General features: G+C 47.7%; 1 protein-coding gene across 1 annotated transcript; it reads right to left on the bottom strand.

Annotated features, from left to right (window-relative positions):
• Positions 1-11,481: 11,481 nt before the first annotated feature.
• Positions 11,482-16,980, bottom strand: LOC122902390. Its single transcript, XM_044241832.1, is given in 4 exon segments — positions 11,482-11,890; positions 12,204-16,214; positions 16,634-16,765; positions 16,921-16,980. Coding segments are annotated over 4 exon segments (4,278 nt in total). The 3' UTR covers positions 11,482-11,815.
• Between the last annotated feature and the right edge of the window lie 912 nt (positions 16,981-17,892).

Raw genomic sequence — 17,892 nt, forward strand, 5'->3', positions numbered from 1 at the left:
TCAGAGCTCTGGTCAAGAAATATTTTTAAACATCTTTGCAAGATTTTGTGGTGGTTGAGATTTTAGCGCAAACCGGCTCATCCTCACATGACTGCCCTATTTTTTTGAAAAGTGACCTGTAATGTACATTTTTTTAAAGGGGAGGGGAGGGGATCCTGCATGCTTCTGACACAGTGTGACTTGTATGTCACTTGTGAAACATTGCTTTTTTTTTTTTAAGTTTTATTTATTTATTTGACAGAGAGGTCACAAGTAGGCAGAGAGGCAGGCAGAGAGGGATGGGGGGGAAGCAGTCTCCCCGCGAGCAGAGATCCCAGTGAGGGGCTCGATCCCAGGACCCTGAGATCATGACCTGGGCGAAGGCAGAGGCTTAACCCACTGAGCCACCCAGCTGCCCCTGAAATGTAAATTTTTATATGCCAAAATAGTTTAAGTGCTCCAGGGGACCTTTATGTATTTCTTTTTCTTCTTGGACACCTGGCTCCTGGTTGACATGGAGCACATTTCCTCTTCTCAAGAAGTTTCCTTAAAACTTCCTCCACTAACCCTCACTGAGCAGTCCCAAGTATGAAGCCAAAATGGCAGATCAGGAGCAGGATACAAGTCTGATTTGTTCCCTCCCCTGAAGGGGTGTAAGTCTAGTCAGAAAAATCATCTTGTAGCCAGCTGAAGGTCCGAGGTTTTCCTGTATAAGAGAAAGTCCGTTTTATTTATTTTCTGTTTTATTCTCTTAATGCTGGGAATACTTCCAGGGCCCTACTGACTTTCCTTATGTTACATCCTAATTGATGCCTTGATGTGCCTTCTAAAGACTAATTCTGTGCTCCACGGATGTTTCCGGCTCTCCCCCTCAAGACTCCCGAGCCATGGAGCCACAGGGCATCCGAGAAGTCAGCTAGTCCTCCAAGTGTGTAAGGCAGAGAAAGTGTGAGATTTGCCAGCTAGGGATGAAGTCTAGAACTAGATCCTACTTCTTCTGACCTTCAGACTAGTATCTCCCTAGTACTCCTAACTATTGAATTTTCACAGCCTGCCAAGATTACAGTTTCTGTGCCCCTCCCTAAATGGTGGGCTTCCAGAAAGCAGAGAAGTTGTCATAGTCCATTAACATAGTCCATTGCTCAGTATGGGGGTGGCTCAAAGTTCAGCACCCCCCATATAACATGGCATGACTGGATATCTCAAGAACCACACTTTTTGTGTGTGTGTGTGACATTTCTCTCATGGGGCCCCCATTTTGCAATACAGCAATATAGGATAATTAAATAATAATCTAGGGTCATGGTAATGAAGTGCCTGATGCTGATTAGAAACCCACACGGTGCTGTTTAAACAGACTTATCAAAGCAGTGGAACGAGCCCTCCCACATGGCAGAAACATAACAAGGTGATAAAATTTGGACAATTCACTGGCAAGGTAGCCCAGGGGAATGTTTACCGAGTCAAACAGAGGGAAGCAAATCCTCTGTTGCACCCGGGAACATGATAGTTCAAGAGAAGGGCATTACTGCTCTTAACTTTGCCCAAGAGGTAAACCTAGATGTCTTTGCCTTACTAACCTAAAAGCCCTAGACATTTAGATTAACTTGCAATTTTGAGTCTTGGCTTCATAAAAACCTTGCCCGTCCTTTGGTGCCAGAAACATTGAACAAGAAGGAGGTGCATGAGGAAGGTGGGGTGGAGAAGGAGGGAGAGAGAAGGAGGAGGAGAAGGAACAGGAAGGGAAAGGTGTGGGGGAGGAGGAAGAGGAGAGGAATAAGGAAGAAGCAGAGGAGTCCGCAGAGAAGGACCAGAAAATGTGAGAGAAGGAGGAAGGAAAATAGCACACTCCTTGGGACCGACTCATAAAGGAGCTCATATGAACAACCAGCGAATGTCTGTGCAATCAGCCGTGGGGGTGTAAATTCTGGTTCTGATAGGCAGGCATTGATGATCGGTTTCCCAACAGGAGATGCCAGTTCAGAGGGCAGGCAACCACCCAGACAGAATTTCTTTTCATTGCTAAAGTGGAGTCCCCAGATGTGTAACGTACCAAGTTTGAGTCCAATATAACTGTGTGTTGACTTCTACATGAATCACACTCATTCAGCATTTCTAACAGAAAAAAGCAGTTTCAGTGTAAGCTCACGCACTCCTGCTGGCCTTGGAAATGGGGTATGTTCAGATTACCGTAATGGTAACACTCTGCCCTTTCCTGTATTATCAAATTCTCTGTTCTTGCTTTCTAAATTCTTTTTTTTTTAATTTTTTATTTTTAAAGATTTTATTTATTTATTTAACAGAGAGAGAGAGAGAGAGAGATCACAAGTAGGTACTCAGGCAGAGAGAGAGGGAGGCAGGCTCCCCAACGAGCACAAAGCCCGATGTGGAACTCCATCCCAGGACCCTGAGATCATGACCCGAGCCAAAGGCAGAGGTTTTAACCCCTGAGCCATCCAGGTGCCCCAACTTTCTAAATTCTTGGCTATGATTATTTTTCTTTTTAAGATTTGTCCTTGAGAAGCTAATAAACAACACTTGAACGGTCTCCTGAGCACACAAAGAAGGTGCAATGAAAACATAAAACACAATGAAAACTCAAAGGAACACATTTGAAAATATTTTCTAGTGAAACAGGCATGAGAAAATTATGAAGATCTGTAAGGTCAGGACCATAACCTGATTAAAGTGCAGGCTGCCTCTCAGCTCACTCGTCAGTGCTAACTGCTGATGTGTGTATTAGATGCTTTGAGACAAGCTGGTCCCCCCAAAAGGTGTTCCCCATTAAGGAACAGCCCCTCACACAGCCCTCCAGGCCCCACACGGTTCCCCTACCAGATCAGGAAAAAAAAAAAAAAAGACAAATCAACAATGTTTCATTTCGAGGTGATCCCTGAATGCACAAATAAGAGGTTGCAGGCTTATTTTGCTGCCCAGAAGGTCAGTGGGACCAGGCTGGTATGTACACTGCCTATAGGTTTCATTAGTTTGGCTGCAAAGTTAATGGCCCATGGAGAAAGTCCTGTGTTGGAAAGGCAGGGTGTGTCATGGGAGGGTCTTGTCAGCAAAGAAGATATGATAGAATAGGGGAGATAGCAATCTAAATTAGTGAGAAGGACTATATACCGAATACCTTTGGAATACAAATTCTGTCCAAACAGAAAATCTAGCTAAGTTGCTCTAGCCCTGGGTGGGAGGACCTCAACTGCCTGAACCGGGTCATTTGCAGACTCTTGTTTTCTTAACTGTACTTTAACTCTTCTCTCGAGCCCCAGGGCTCTTGCATGTATTGCTTCTTGGGCTTGGAAGCCATCTCCCCTCCCTACTCTTAGCCAACCTGTGTGTCCACAAGCCTGTCTCTATTTTGACGTCATGTGTTTAATAGCTGCTTCCCCCTGTTCACTGTGGGCTCCCTTCAGGGTAGGGCTACAAGTGTCCGCGGCTAACTATAGTACCTGGCCTATGGAAGGGACTTAATAAATACACAGAATTTATCTTTTGCTAATGGTAAATTTCTAACATATAATAGATACAATGTACCCATCACCTTGCTTCAACAATTGTCAGTAATATTTCCAAGCAAATCCCAGACTTCTTTTTATTTCATCCATAAATAAATATATATCTTCTAAACTCTTTTTTTTTTTTTTTAAGATTTATTTATTCGAGGGAGCAAAGGGGAAAAGGGAGAGGAAGAAACAATCTCAAGAAGATTTCTTGGTGAGGGCAGAGCCCGCCAATGCAGGGTTCAATCCTGTGACCATGAGATGTTGACCTGAGCCAAAATCAAGAGTCAGACAATTAACTGACTGAGCCACTCAGGCATCCCTCAAAGAAGTCTTTTTTTTTTTTTTTCCCCCCAGGGTGGTAAAGATTTAATTTATTCATTTGACAGAGAGAGAGAGAGAGAGAGAGAGACATTGAGAGAGGGAACACAAGCAGGGGGAGTGGGAGAGGGAAGGCAGGCTCCCCGCTGAGCAGGATCCCCCATTCAGGGCTTGATCCGAGGACCCTGAGATCATGACCTGAACCGAAGGCAGCCACTTAATGACTGAGCCACCCAGAGTCCCTTCAAAGGGGTCTTTTTTTTTTTTTTTTAAGATTTTATTTATTTATTTGACAGACAGAGATCACAAGCAGGCAGAGAGGCAGGCAGAGAGAGAGAGGTGGAAGCACCTCTGCTGAGCAGAGAACCTGATGCAGGGCTTGATCCCAAGACCCTGGGACCATGACCTGAGCTGAAGGCAGAGGCTTTAATCAAAGGGGTCTTTTTAAGAAGCAAATTAAGTCTGTCATTTTCTGGCTTAAACTCCTTCAGTGAGTCACCCTTTCCTTCACGGAGAATTCCAGACCCTTGCACAGAGTTTATGAAGCCCTCCTGAGTTCCCCACTCTTGTTCAGCCTCATTTTGGTCACTTTTCCCTCTTACCCCCACCCTCTCACCTTTATTTTATTTTTATTTTTAAGATTTTAAAAAATTTATCTGTCAGAGAGAGAGAGTACAAATAGGGGGCGCAGCAGGCAGAGGGAGAAGCAGGCTCCCCGCCAAGCAAGGAGCCAGACTCGGGGCTCCATCCCAGGACCCTGGAATCATGACCAGAGCCTAAGGCAGACACCTAACTGACTGAGCCACCCAGGCATCCCCCCTCTCACCTTTAGAACTTCTTTTCCACCTCCCTATCTTCCTGCCTTGACACAGGCCATTTGGTCTTAGAATTCTCTCTTCCACCTGCCTTCTTCCTCCCGCTTCTGGATACCGGCTGCTCACATTTCAGGCCAGCTAAAGTGCCACTCACTGCCTGCTAGAAGCTTCTCCTGACATGGTCACGCAGACCAGGTCCGCTACCAGCTCAGCTTTGCATTCGTGTGGTGGTTACATGCCCAGCCTTTGGAGCCAGATTCCCTCCCTGGGTTCATATCATGGCTCTGGCCCTCGCTACTGTGTAGGTTGGGGTAAACTGCTTCCCCTCAGTGTTTCAGTTTCCCCATCTATAAAATGGAACCTATGTCATGACCCTGTTGTGAGGATTAAATGTGGAGGGCATAGGTCAGAGCCTAATAGTAAAAAAGCACCGTATATGGGTCTTAATCGTTATATTTTTGCCCCGTCCCAATGTTTCCTGAATGTTAGCTTTTAACCCCATTAGGTGGTAGGTCGTATGTGGAAAATATGAAGGCATATACATTGTGATGATTAACAATGGTTATCTTTGGGTTGTGAAATTGGGCGTGTGGGGTGTGTGTGTGTACATTTTTTCTTTTCATAAGCTTTACACACTAAGCCTCTACTATGTTTGAAATTTAGGGAAAAAAGTAATGCAGTACTTTAGGAAGTTAAGAAGAATCAGAATACTCAACCACTTCCTCACTGTGGTTAAAAATATGGGAGGATGGGGCGCCTGGGTGGCTCAGTGGGTTAAGCTATTACCTTCCGCTCATGTTACGATCCCAGGGTCCTGGGATGAGCCCTGCATTGGGCTCCCCGCTCAATGGAGACGCTGCTTCTCTCTCTCCCTCTGCTGCTCCCCCTGTTTATGCTCACTCCCTCTGTCAAATAAGTAAATAAAATCTTTAAAAAAAGAAGAGGTGGAGGAAGGAGAAGTAGAAGAAGAAGGGGAGGAGGAGGAGGGTGGAGATTACAGAGCACACTTGTCATGAAATAAAATAAATATTTTAAAAAACACTAGAGGGGCGCCTGGGTGGCTCAGTTGGTTGAGCAACTGCCTTCGGCTCAGGTCATGATCCTGGACTTCCAGGATCGAGTCCTGCATCGGGCTCCCGGCTCCTTGGGGAGTCTGCTTCTCCCTCTGACCTTCTCCTCTCTCACTCATTCTCCCTCAAATAAATAAATAAAATCTAAATAAAAAAATTTAAAAAATTAAAAAACACTAGAGATCATTTGGGTTGATAAACAAAAGGCATAGTTGTGGGAGGTGGTCACTAAGACTAGAGGTCAATATGTAGACCCGTGGGCGGGGGCCCTTCATGAGCGGTCTGCTTCCAGCTGCTGGGGGCTCTGGCTCCATAAATACATCAGATCCCAGGTTTTAATTAGAATGTGGTTCTAGAACCTATTTCTGAAGCAGATTTTTATTCAGCCATTAGGAAGGAAACCTTGCCATTTACAACAACATAGATGGACTTTTAGGGCATTATGCTAAGTGAAATAAGTCAAACAGAGAAAGACAAGTACCTTCTAATCTCACGTATAGGTGGAATCTTAGGGGGAAAGCTCAGAGATGGAGAGAACAGATTGGTGGTTACCAGAGGCAGGGGGTGGAGGGTGGGTGAAATGGATGATGGGGGCCAAAAGGTACAAACTTCCAGTTATAAAACAGAAGAATGGTGGGAATGTGATGTGACACAGCATGGTGTCTATAGTTAATAAATTGTATTGTATATTTGAAAGCTGCTAAGAGATTAGATCTTAAAAATTCCCATCGCAAGAAAAATGTGTAGCTATTTATAGCTCTATGCAGTGACACATATTAACTAGACTTATTGCAGCAATCATTTTACAATGCATACAAATACCAAATCATGTCGTATACCTGAAACTAATATAATACTATATGTCAACTACATCACATTTTTTTTTCTAAAGCAGGTTTTATAAGTCAGAGCTTATTTTCTCCCAGGAATGGTGATATATTTGTAGAGTTTATTTCTGACCAAGGACTCGGTATAAAATAATGTTTAGATATGGCCAAGAAAATGTCATGAAAACACAGATGAAGCAACTCCAGACCTTCAAAGTAGATTTCAGTAGATTTATTGAGCTTTAATTGGTTTAAAATGGAAATCTGCTGTCATCCCTACCTCTTCCTTAAGACACATCTGGACAGGGCGTCTGGCTGGCTCAGTGGGTTAAGCCTCTGCCTTCAGCTCAGGTCATGATCTCAGGGTCCTGGGATGGAGCCCAGCATCAGCCTTTCTGCTTAGCAGGGAGCCTTCTTCCTCCTCTCTCTCTCTCTCTCTGCCTTTCTACCTACTCGTGATCTCTGTCTAATAAATAAATAAAATCTTTTTTTTAAAAAGACACATCTGGACAAAATTAATATTTTGCTGGAAGAATCTAAGGAGTTGGTGCCTCACAAGGAGTCATGGGCTTCTCATGTCTGCCTCATTCCCACACCTAACACCTACCAAGTTTGCTGATTTTCCTCCCTATTTTTGAATCCATCTCCTTCTTCGTCCTTACCTCCCTCTGCCTTATTTTTGGTCCCACCATCACTCAGCTAGGTCCTTCCAGGAGCCCCTAAACAGATTCCCTGCCCCCTGGTTCTTTCTTTCAGCTTGAAGTTGCAGAAAACTCAAATACCTCATGTTAGCAATAGCGAATATCCCTGTCTCAACAAAAAGTCTGGAAGCATCTCACAAGATCATTAACTCGGCAACACAATAAGGTTTATCAAGGACTCTACGAGAATGTTGGCGGTTTCATGACAGTCATGCCCTTGGCCACACAATGACTGCCACAGCCCTTGGCCGCTCAGTTCTTCAGCTGACTTCTGCTTTTGGGTCTTCAGTGAAGTTGCATGGCGCCACGTAAACACATGACCAGGATTGTCTATAGATTAATCAGAATTCATTGATGGAACTGAGAAGGGGCCACTTGCCCTGAGCCCACGACAGGGTGATGACAGAACAAAATCGCTGGATGCCAGTAGGATAGGCAACCAAATGTGCCTGCGATCCCTCACCCTCCTCACCAGCCTCCTTCTGCCCAAAAGCCATCCTTATAACGCATAGCTGATCTACCTGCACTCCTGATTAAGGCCCTTCAGCGGCTCCCCATGATTTAAGTCCCCTACTCTACATTCTAGCAGCACGAATACAAACGAAGAAGTATTTTTACACATACCAGTCAATCTGTTCATCACTTGTCCTCTCCCTCCTTTATTCTCATGCTAATGCTGAGCCTCCAAGACACCTGGAGAGAGTCCCCCCTTTCAGCTAAGATGGGCCTAAATAACCCTTATTAAACTCTCATTCCAAGTTATATATACTCAGTACAGTGGTCGTTCAGGCTGAGTTCCCTTCTGGTTAGTTGCTGACCTTCCTAGAACCCATTGTTAAGTGTTTCACATCATCCTGCTTTTAGGACACTCTTGCAAGCTGACTTAGAAGTTACCTCTTGATATAAGGATTCTTTGCCAAATACTAGCTCATTGAGCTAATGTGTACATCTTACTGATCTATGTAACCCCCACGCACCTTCGATGATGGCATAAAATGAGCTTTCAATTACCTAAAACATTGTTATTGTTGAACCAGTTGCATACAACCTGATAGAGGAAGGAGTCAAAGATAATGGTGGTAAATGGAATAATTTTGCTAGAAGAAAGTTGGGCAGGAGAGCCAGCTGAGGGGGGAACATAGGTTCTGTGGTGTTACGATTTGGCCATGTGGACTTTTAGGCAATGGCAGGACTGCCCTGGTAAGATGAAAGACTGGAGTCTCTCTCTGGGGCCAGGAGAAGTTACAGTGGTGGGGCGCCTGGGTGGCTCAGTGGGTTAAGCCTCTGCCCTCGGCTCAGGTCATGACAGCCCAGCCTGCTTCCCCCCTCTCCCTGCCTGCCTCTCTGCCTACTTGTACTCTCTCTGTCAAATAAATTTAAAAAATAAAATAAAATAAAAATCTTAAAAAAAAAAACCAAAAACACAACGGTGGTATAATCCTCAGAAAAGATCTATTCATCTCCAGTTGAAAACCTGTATATTTGGACCTAATAGGGCTGGAGGTTTTAGCTTAGACGCCACTACTTCCTGATCCCACTCATTTGGGCTGCTACTGCCTGGCAGCTTCCATAGGAACCTGTTGTATCGCCATCATTATACTTAGCACACTGTTATTGAAAGATCCCTCCGGGGCTCCAAGCACCCCGGAATGGACCCCTTCTCAGGAGGAGACCCCCGGACCCAAAAACCGAGCCGAGTCCACTGGTCAGATGCAAACAGCACGAGGTTTATTGAGTAGTCACAGGTACCTGCGGGCGATCAAGTCTTAGGAGGACTCGCGCGCCCGACCCTTTGTTCAGGGTCTTTTTATGGGGTCTTGGGAAGCGGAAGCGTTCGTACAGAAGCGGAAGCATGGTTACAAAGTTTTCATTGGCTGATTTGATTGTTAAGGCATACTTGGCGCGCGGGAATACCCCTGATTGGTTCGCTCAGCATCCTTCATTCGCATAAAGGGAAGTAACTTCTATTGGTCGTCAACAAAAGGGAAACAGACATCATTGGCTAGACTCCAATTCCTCTTTAGCATGTAGACTGACCATCAGCATTGGCCAGACTACAATCCCCCATTAGCATGTAGACTGACCATCAACATTGGCCAGACCACAATCCTTCATTAGCATGTAGACTGACCATCAACATTGGCCAGACCACAATCCTTCATTAGCATGTAGACTGACCATCAACATTGGCCAGACCACAATCCTTCATTAGCATGTTGCCTACGTGACTAGGGGAACGTGGCTAATCTTTCAACATTCCTTGTAGTATCTTATCACTTTTGCAACATGGGAGGGTTGTTTAAGGGAGTGGGAGAAGGGGGGTGTTGGCTAAGCAAAGAGAAGGGGGAAGGAGGGGGAAGGGGGGAGAAACCCTTTTCATTCCCCCATTTTCTTTTTGGCCCGAGTAAAATCTTTTACTTTACAGGGGACTCGTATCTTGCGTTTTTACGGCATGATATCTTTGAGTTAATACCATGGTTTGGACGAGTGACAGTCTATCTTTTACGAATTGGGTTATTCTGTTAATGATGCATGGCCCGAAGGTTAGAATTAACATTAAGAGCATTAAAGGTCCTATTAAGGAGGTTATTAGGGAAGTAAACCAGGATGAACGATTCCAAACTCCTTCATACCAAGACTGTTGGGATTCAAAGTCTCTTTTACGCTTATCTAGCCTTTCCTTTAATTTGTCTAGAGTTTCTGTTACTACTCCAGTCTGGTTGGCAAAAAAACAGCATTCTTCTCTGAGAGCAGCACAAAGGCCACCCTCTTTTAGGAACAGTAGGTCTAAGCCTCTTCTGTTTTGTAGCACCACTTCTGACAGGGAGGTTAGGGATTCCTTGAGGGCCCGAACTGATTGTTCTAAGGCCCTAAGATCTTCATTCATAGCATGATGTAAAAGTAGGTATTGGTCTGTTCGGACCAGGGCGGTTGCCCCAGTACCGACTCCGGCGGCAATGCCTCCTGCCCCCAATAACATAGCTAGGGTGATTAGAGTGACAGGTTCACGCCTTACTCGGCTGAGATCACTCCATTCATGGTAGCTAAGAACCAATTCATCTGAGTGGTAGGTTATTCGAGGCCATAGTTGAACTAACACACAACAGTCAGTAGTCTGGTTTAAGGCAGCAGCAGATACACAAGGGGTTAAGCCTGTGCTACATGCCCAATAGGTTCCATTGGGTGGGATCAAATAATAGGAGCTAGCCCATATTTTATGGGTCGAATTACAAAGTGTTTTTTTAACATGGAGAGGCGGGGTGCCTATACATAGTCCTGCTCCTGAAACTTGTGAGAGGGTTAAGCTATGATCTTGGCCATGGCATATAGCGTTGGGGACAGTGGAGTTAGTATAGTTGGCAGAGAGGGCTATGCCCTCATAGTATGGAGGGCTTGGATTAAGACATAGCCAGCAATTGTTTGCCCTCTCAGGACTGGAAAGGTTAAGTACCTGGTAGGCCCCTCTCACTAGGTTGATAAGCCTGTCTCCTGTTCCGGGTATTTCGGGGGTCTTTTTGGTTTGTATAGCTGTGGAAGTCGCGGGGGTTAAAAGTGGTGTTGGTCTTGGTGTTAACCTTAAACTTTGGGGGGGGGCCCCGGGGCGGTGAGGCGAGAACTGGATTGGGTCCTATGGCGGCTCTTGGGGTTTCTATAGAAAGCTTTATAGTGAACGTTAGGCCGTCGTCATAACGTTCTTTATAGAATCTGAGGCCCCAGGTATATCCCTTTACCCAATTAAGTTGTTTTTTTCCTGATTCGGTGAAGGCTATTTTGAGTGGGTGACACCACTGATTTTGACAGGCTGGGTTTTGTGTCCACTTGGGGCTGCTCCTGGCGTGAGAATAATTCGCCGTTACGGTGATGTAGTCCCAACCTGAGGTGGGCTTCCAATAAGTGTCACCAGTGGTTTCGCAGCCCCAATTGTGACAGTAAAAGTGGGATGCCCCACTGCATGAGGTCCATTCTCTGGGTCTGTGAAACCCGGGGCATACATAGAAGGTAAGTGTCCTTAACATACTTCGCTGACTCCAATCCCCACAGCCTCCCCAAGGATCTAACCCGAGTCGTCCCCGGGGGGACGGTTGTGAAGGCGGCTTTTGTAGGTCAAAGTAATTTTCTATATCCCAGTTGGCTGGAGCTCCCATGGCTAACTTACAAATGTCGGGGTATAAGTTAGGCCACCAAGTGAATGGGGCATGCTGCTGAGAGGTGTTCCAAATTACTTGTCCTGTTTGCGACAGGACCTGCCAGGTGAGCTGTTTTACATGATGAGGGGACCCATGGGAACTCGGAATGCCCAGAACAAGGATAGTCAGTGTTAGGATCGCACGAGTCTTATCTTTAGCGGGTTTTGAGTGCGTCGAACTCGCCATTCCTCCTTGAGATCGGATGTTGTCGATTCGTCTGGTCCCAGATGAGCTGGTTTTACATGGGAGGCATGGATCCACGCCGTGATGCCGTCGACTTTTAGCGCCATCGGGGTGGTCAGGAGTACAGTGTAGGGTCCCTTCCATCGGGGCTCAAGGTTCTTGATCTGATGCCTGCGGACCCAGACAGAGTCGCCGATCTGGAATTGATGTGGCACAGTTGGATTTTCTAGCTGCTCCCGATAAGCTGTAGCCAGTGGCCTCCAGACCTCTCTCTGAACGATCTGGAGTGCCTGGAGGTGGGCTTGTAGGGTAGCGCGATCGGCAAGAGAAGAAACATGAGGATCAATAGGATTAAAAAGGTTTACAATAGGGGGTGGGGCCCCATATAATATTTCAAAGGGAGTCAATCCTAGGGGCCCGGGGGTATTCCTGGCCCTATATAGGGCCAGGGGCAGGAGGAGGACCCAGTCCCTAGAGCCAGTTGCAAGCGTTAATTTAGTTAAAGTCTCCTTGATTGTTCTATTCATTCTCTCTACCTGCCCTGAGCTCTGGGGTCTATATGCACAATGCAATTTCCAATCAATCCCCAATAACTTGGCCACCTTCTGACTTACCTGGGAGACGAAGGCTGGACCATTGTCGGTGCCTAATACCTGGGGTATCCCATACCTGGGGAAGATGTCTTCAAGTAGTTTCTTGGTGACCACATTCGAAGTCTCGTGCTTGGTGGGGAAGGCTTCTACCCATCCTGAAAAAGTGTCTACAAAAACTAACAAATACCTGTAGCCATAGAGTCCAGGTTTTACTTCCGTGAAGTCGATTTCCCAGTGAATACCAGGGCGATGTCCTCGAACGCGCACTCCAGGGGCAGCATAAGTTTTTCTGGTATTTACTTGTGCACAGACTAAGCAATTTTTAATTATGGATCGCAACACCTTGTCTTGGTTTAGTAACAAATACGGTTGGTGCTCATTATTTAAGAGGGTTTTTATTTTGTTTTCGCTCAGATGGGTCAGTGAGTGCAAGGATTGGACTATGTGGCGAGAATATGAAGTGGGCATAACAATTTTTTCGTCCATGGTATATGCCCCTTTCTGTGGATCCCATGTAGCCCCCATTTTCTTTAGCAGCTCCTGATCCTCAGAACTGTACTCCATAGGTTTATTATTTTCTTGTGGGGGCCATATGCTCAGGGTGAGAATGGGCCCAGTCTCTTTTTCTCCCAGGGCAGCTTCCTTAGCAGCTTGATCTGCCAGCTGGTTTCCCCTTGCCACCGGGCTATTATTCTTTTGGTGACCCGGGCAGTGCATAATGCTCAACTTTTGGGGCAGGAACAAGGCTTTGAGCAGAGCCAGTATTTCAGGTTTATTTTTAATTTCTCTTCCCTCGGAGGTGAGGAGCCCTCTCCTCCGATAGATTTCACCATGTATGTGGGCCGTAGCAAAGGCATAGCGGCTGTCGGTATAAACGTTCAGTTTCTTACCTTTTGCCATCTGCAGAGCCTGAGTCAGGGCGATGAGTTCCGCCCGCTGAGCTGATGTCCCAGGGGATAGCTTCTTGGACCAGATTACCTCTGTCTCATTAGTCACTGCAGCTCCTGCTCTTTGCTCGCCATTGTGCAGGAAGCTACTGCCATCTGTATACCAGGTGTAGTCCGCTCCCATGAGGGGCTGGTCCGTCAGATCCTTTCGGGTGCCATGGACTTCAGCTAGAATCTGGAGGCAATCATGTGTTTCCATAGCCTCGGGTAAGGGGAGTAGGGTGGCAGGGTTGAGCGCCACCACAGGCCCGAACTGTACACGATCAGTGTCCAGGAGCATGGCCTGATAATGAGTCAGGCGAGCATTGGAGAGCCACCTGTCTGGGGGCTGCTTGACCAAGGCTTCAACCGCATGGGGGGCCAAGATGGTTAGTGACTGGCCCAAAGTTAGCTTGCCTGCGTCCTTGACTAGGATGGCGATGGCAGCCACCATTCGCAGACAGGGTGGCCAACCAGCGGCCACAGGGTCTAATTTCTTTGACAGGTAGGCCACCGGGCGCTTCCAAGGCCCTAGCCTTTGGGTTAGTACTCCCTTGGCATAGCCCTGTTTTTCATCTATAAACAGTTCAAAGGCCTTGGTCACATCTGGGAGTCCCAGAGCTGGGGATTCCAGTAAAGCCTTTTTGATGTTGGAAAAGGCCTGTTGTTGCTCCTTGCCCCAGTGGAACTGAGCCCCTTGCTTAGTGAGGGGGTATAAAGGGGCTGCCATTTCCGCAAACCCAGGGATCCATAGGCGGCAAAATCCAGCAGTTCCCAGAAATCCCCTTAGTTGGCGTGGGGTGGTGGGTGTGGGAATGCAGAGAATAGTCTGCTTCCGTGCCTCAGTGAGCCATCTCTGTCCTTCTCTTAGCTGATATCCCAAGTAGGTGACTTGTTTTTGGCATATCTGGGCCTTTTTAGCTGAGGCCCGGTACCCTAATTGTCCCAGTGCCCGTAAGAGGGCTCTAGTGCCGTTCAGGCAGTTTTCCTTGGAGTTAGCAGCCAAGAGGAGATCATCGACATATTGAAGAAGAACTAGGGAGGGATGCTGCACCCGGAAATCAGCTAAGTCTCTGTGCAGCGCCTCGTCAAACAGAGTGGGACTGTTCTTGAAACCCTGGGGAAGCCGGGTCCAAGTTAACTGTCCTGAAAGCCCTAGATCTGGGTCCCTCCACTCAAAGGCGAAGAGTGGTTGGCTCACCGGATGTAGCCTTAAACAGAAAAAGGCATCTTTCAATTCTAGCACCGTATACCATCCATGGGAAGGGGGCAGGGTGCTCAGTAGATTATATGGATTGGGCACGGAGGGATGTATGTCCTCAACTCTTTTGTTAACTTCTCTCAGATCCTGTACTGGCCGGTAATCTCCTGTGCCGGGTTTCTTTACTGGTAAGAGAGGTGTATTCCAAGGTGACCGGCAGGGAATTAGGATTCCTTGATCGGGAAGTCTCTTAATATGGGGCCTTATGCCTTGGCGGGCTTCATGAGACATTGGGTACTGCTTTATTGACACTGGGGTGGCTGTTGTCTTGAGTTGGATTAAGAGAGGGGGCTGTTGACGAGCCATTCCCATGCCCCCTGTTTCCGCCCAGGCCGTAGGGAATTCTTTTAGTCAGGCTTCATTTTGGATCTCTGAGGATTGTTCAGGTTCATATAGTCTGTATTCCTCCTCCAAATGGAGGGTTAGTACCTGTAAGGGTCCCCCATTGGGGCCTGTTATTGCCGCCCCTTCCGGGTTGAAGTGGATTTGGGCCTTTAATTTGGTTAGAAGGTCTCTTCCCAGTAACGGGTAGGGGCAATCGGGTACGTGTAAAAATGAATGTGTCACCTTATCGGTAGCCAGCTGGACCCTGCGTTCCGTGGTCCACCAATAGTTCTTTCCTCCGGTTGCTCCTTGTACCCAAGCAGTTCGGTTGCTGAGTGGTCCTAGGGTCTGGGTTAGGACTGAATGCTGGGCCCCGGTGTCTACTAGGAAGGTAACTGGCTGCCCCCCGACGCTTAAAGTTATCCTGGGCTCAGTGGGGGGCTCCTGGCCCCGACCTCCCTAGTCTTCCAACGTCAGTAGGGAAGTCAGTGGCTTGGGCATCGGGGGTCCTCTGAGACTCTTGGGGTTCTTGGGACACTCTCGTGCCCAGTGTCCTCTTTCCTTACAATAGGCACACTGGTCTTTGTCTAGTTTGGTCCCTCTTTGTTCTCGCTCTCCCAGTCTGACTCCCTCTCTGTTCTGTCCCTGAGTAACTACGGTGGCCAATACCTTAGTCAATTCCTTGCTCCGCTTTTTATCTCTTTCGTCCTGTGCCTCTTTCATTCTTAACCACATTCTTTCCTCTTTCTCTTCTGGAGTTTCTCTCTTATTGAACACCTTTTCTGCCTCTTTTAATAAGTCAGAAAGTGTATACCCCTGTAGCCCTTCTAATCTCTGTAATTTGCTCCTAATGTCAGGGCTTGACTGCCAGATAAAGGACATTGATACACTAGTTGCTTGCCCTTCATCATCAGGGTCATACGGGGTGTACATCCTATAAGCCTCCTTAAGTCTCTCTAGAAAGGCAGAAGGTGTTTCTTCCTTTCCCTGTATTACCTGCTTAACCTGAGCCAAATTAGTGGGCCGTCTCGCGGCTGCTCGGAGACCCGCTATGAGCAACTGGCGATAGAGACGAAGGTGCTCCCTACCTGCAGGTGTGGCGAAATCCCAATTTGGGCGGGTTAAGGGAAAAGCTGTGTCGATCTCACTGGGCAACTGGGTTGGTCGCCCATCATCGCCTGGTACATTCTTTCGGGCTTCCAGGAGGACTCTCTGCTTTTCCTCTGAGGTCAGCAGAGTCTGCAACAACTGTTGACAATCATCCCAAGTGGGTTGATGGGTAACTAGAATAGATTCAATCAAGTTAGTCAGGGCGACGGGGTCCTTAGAGAAGGGAGGGTTATGTTGCTTCCAGTTATAGAGGTCAGAAGCAGTAAAGGGCCAGTACTGTGGCCGACCATTAGGACCTTCCCTCAAGGGGAAAGCTTGGGAGGCTGGGCTTGGTGGCTGCGCGCGTCGGTCCCTGAGTCGCCCCGCAATGGGTGACGCCGGCGAAACAGGCTCTTGCTCTTCTGTTGCAGCCTCCGGGTATGGGGGGGGGGAGGTTCTTCTGTTAACAGGTCGATAAGAGGGGACCCAGTGTCTGGAGGCAAAACGGGAGTAGGCTGAGCAGGCTTGGAGGGTTTTGGGGACTTATCCTGGAGTGGGGTAAGGGCAGGGTAAAGAGAAGAGGAAGTAGGGGTGGGTGGAGGAGGAGTGGGTTGGGGATGGGACCGTTGTTCTTCTAGGGGAGGCGGGGCGGTGGGGGTGATAGGGGAAGAGCAGGGTTTAGGAAGGGGAACAAAGGGCTGGACCCAAAGTGGGGGGTCTGAAGCCAGAGCCCTCCAGGTGACAATGTAGGGGGCCTGATCGGGGTGTCCATGGGGTCCGGGGCTGAAAACTTTGGCTTCCACCTGAGAAATAATATCAAGGTTAAAAGTGCCACCGTGTGGCCATCCCACATTGAAAGTGGGCCATTCGGAGGAACAGAAGGTGACCCATTTCTTTTTCCGTATTTCCACCGACTGGTTGTTTGCCTGGTCCCGGACGTCGTTCCAGTGACTTAGGGTCAGACTTAAGGGGGTAGTCGCTGTCTGTCCCATAATTTCAAGAACAAAAAGGGTTATTATCACAGAGACAAAAACTAGACTCAAACACAGAACAAACAAACGCGCTGTGCGGTTTCGGCGCAAAACCGAAAGCAAAAACTCAAGCGGAGATCCCGGGGTCCGGATTCCCCCTCTCCAACCAAGGTCGCGTATCCCTCCGATACAGGCCGAGCTCCAAATGCCCCGTTGCCCCGGGGCATAGATGTCCCGAAGGACTCAAATGTCCCGCCCGGCGGGACTACAAACGCCTCTGGAACGTCTTCCAGGGCTGCGAGGGAGAAGTCCGAGCCCGTCAGCTCCTTCTGGCCCCCGCCAAGTACAAATGGATCCGATCGAACCCCAAACCAAACGCGTGCGCCAAATCACAAATAACAGATCCAGACACAACCATAGACACCACGCAAAATCACAAGTAACAGGTCCGGCTACAACCCACAAACACAACGAATATAGCGCTGGCCAGCTTACCTCCTGACAGTGAGTCGGTGGTCCCTGGGTGGGGGTCTCGAATCCCGGACGAGCCCCCAAATGAAAGATCCCTCCGGGGCTCCAAGCACCCCGGAATGGACCCCTTCTCAGGAGGAGACCCCCGGACCCAAAAACCGAGCCGAGTCCACTGGTCAGATGCAAACAGCACGAGGTTTATTGAGTAGTCACAGGTACCTGCGGGCGATCAAGTCTTAGGAGGACTCGCGCGCCCGACCCTTTGTTCAGGGTCTTTTTATGGGGTCTTGGGAAGCGGAAGCGTTCGTACAGAAGCGGAAGCATGGTTACAAAGTTTTCATTGGCTGATTTGATTGTTAAGGCATACTTGGCGCGCGGGAATACCCCTGATTGGTTCGCTCAGCATCCTTCATTCGCATAAAGGGAAGTAACTTCTATTGGTCGTCAACAAAAGGGAAACAGACATCATTGGCTAGACTCCAATTCCTCTTTAGCATGTAGACTGACCATCAGCATTGGTCAGACTACAATCCCCCATTAGCATGTAGACTGACCATCAACATTGGCCAGACCACAATCCTTCATTAGCATGTAGACTGACCATCAACATTGGCCAGACCACAATCCTTCATTAGCATGTAGACTGACCATCAACATTGGCCAGACCA

Source organism: Neovison vison, chromosome 1 (genome assembly GCF_020171115.1).
Source record: "Neovison vison isolate M4711 chromosome 1, ASM_NN_V1, whole genome shotgun sequence".
Classification (NCBI taxonomy): Eukaryota; Metazoa; Chordata; class Mammalia; order Carnivora; family Mustelidae; genus Neogale; species Neogale vison.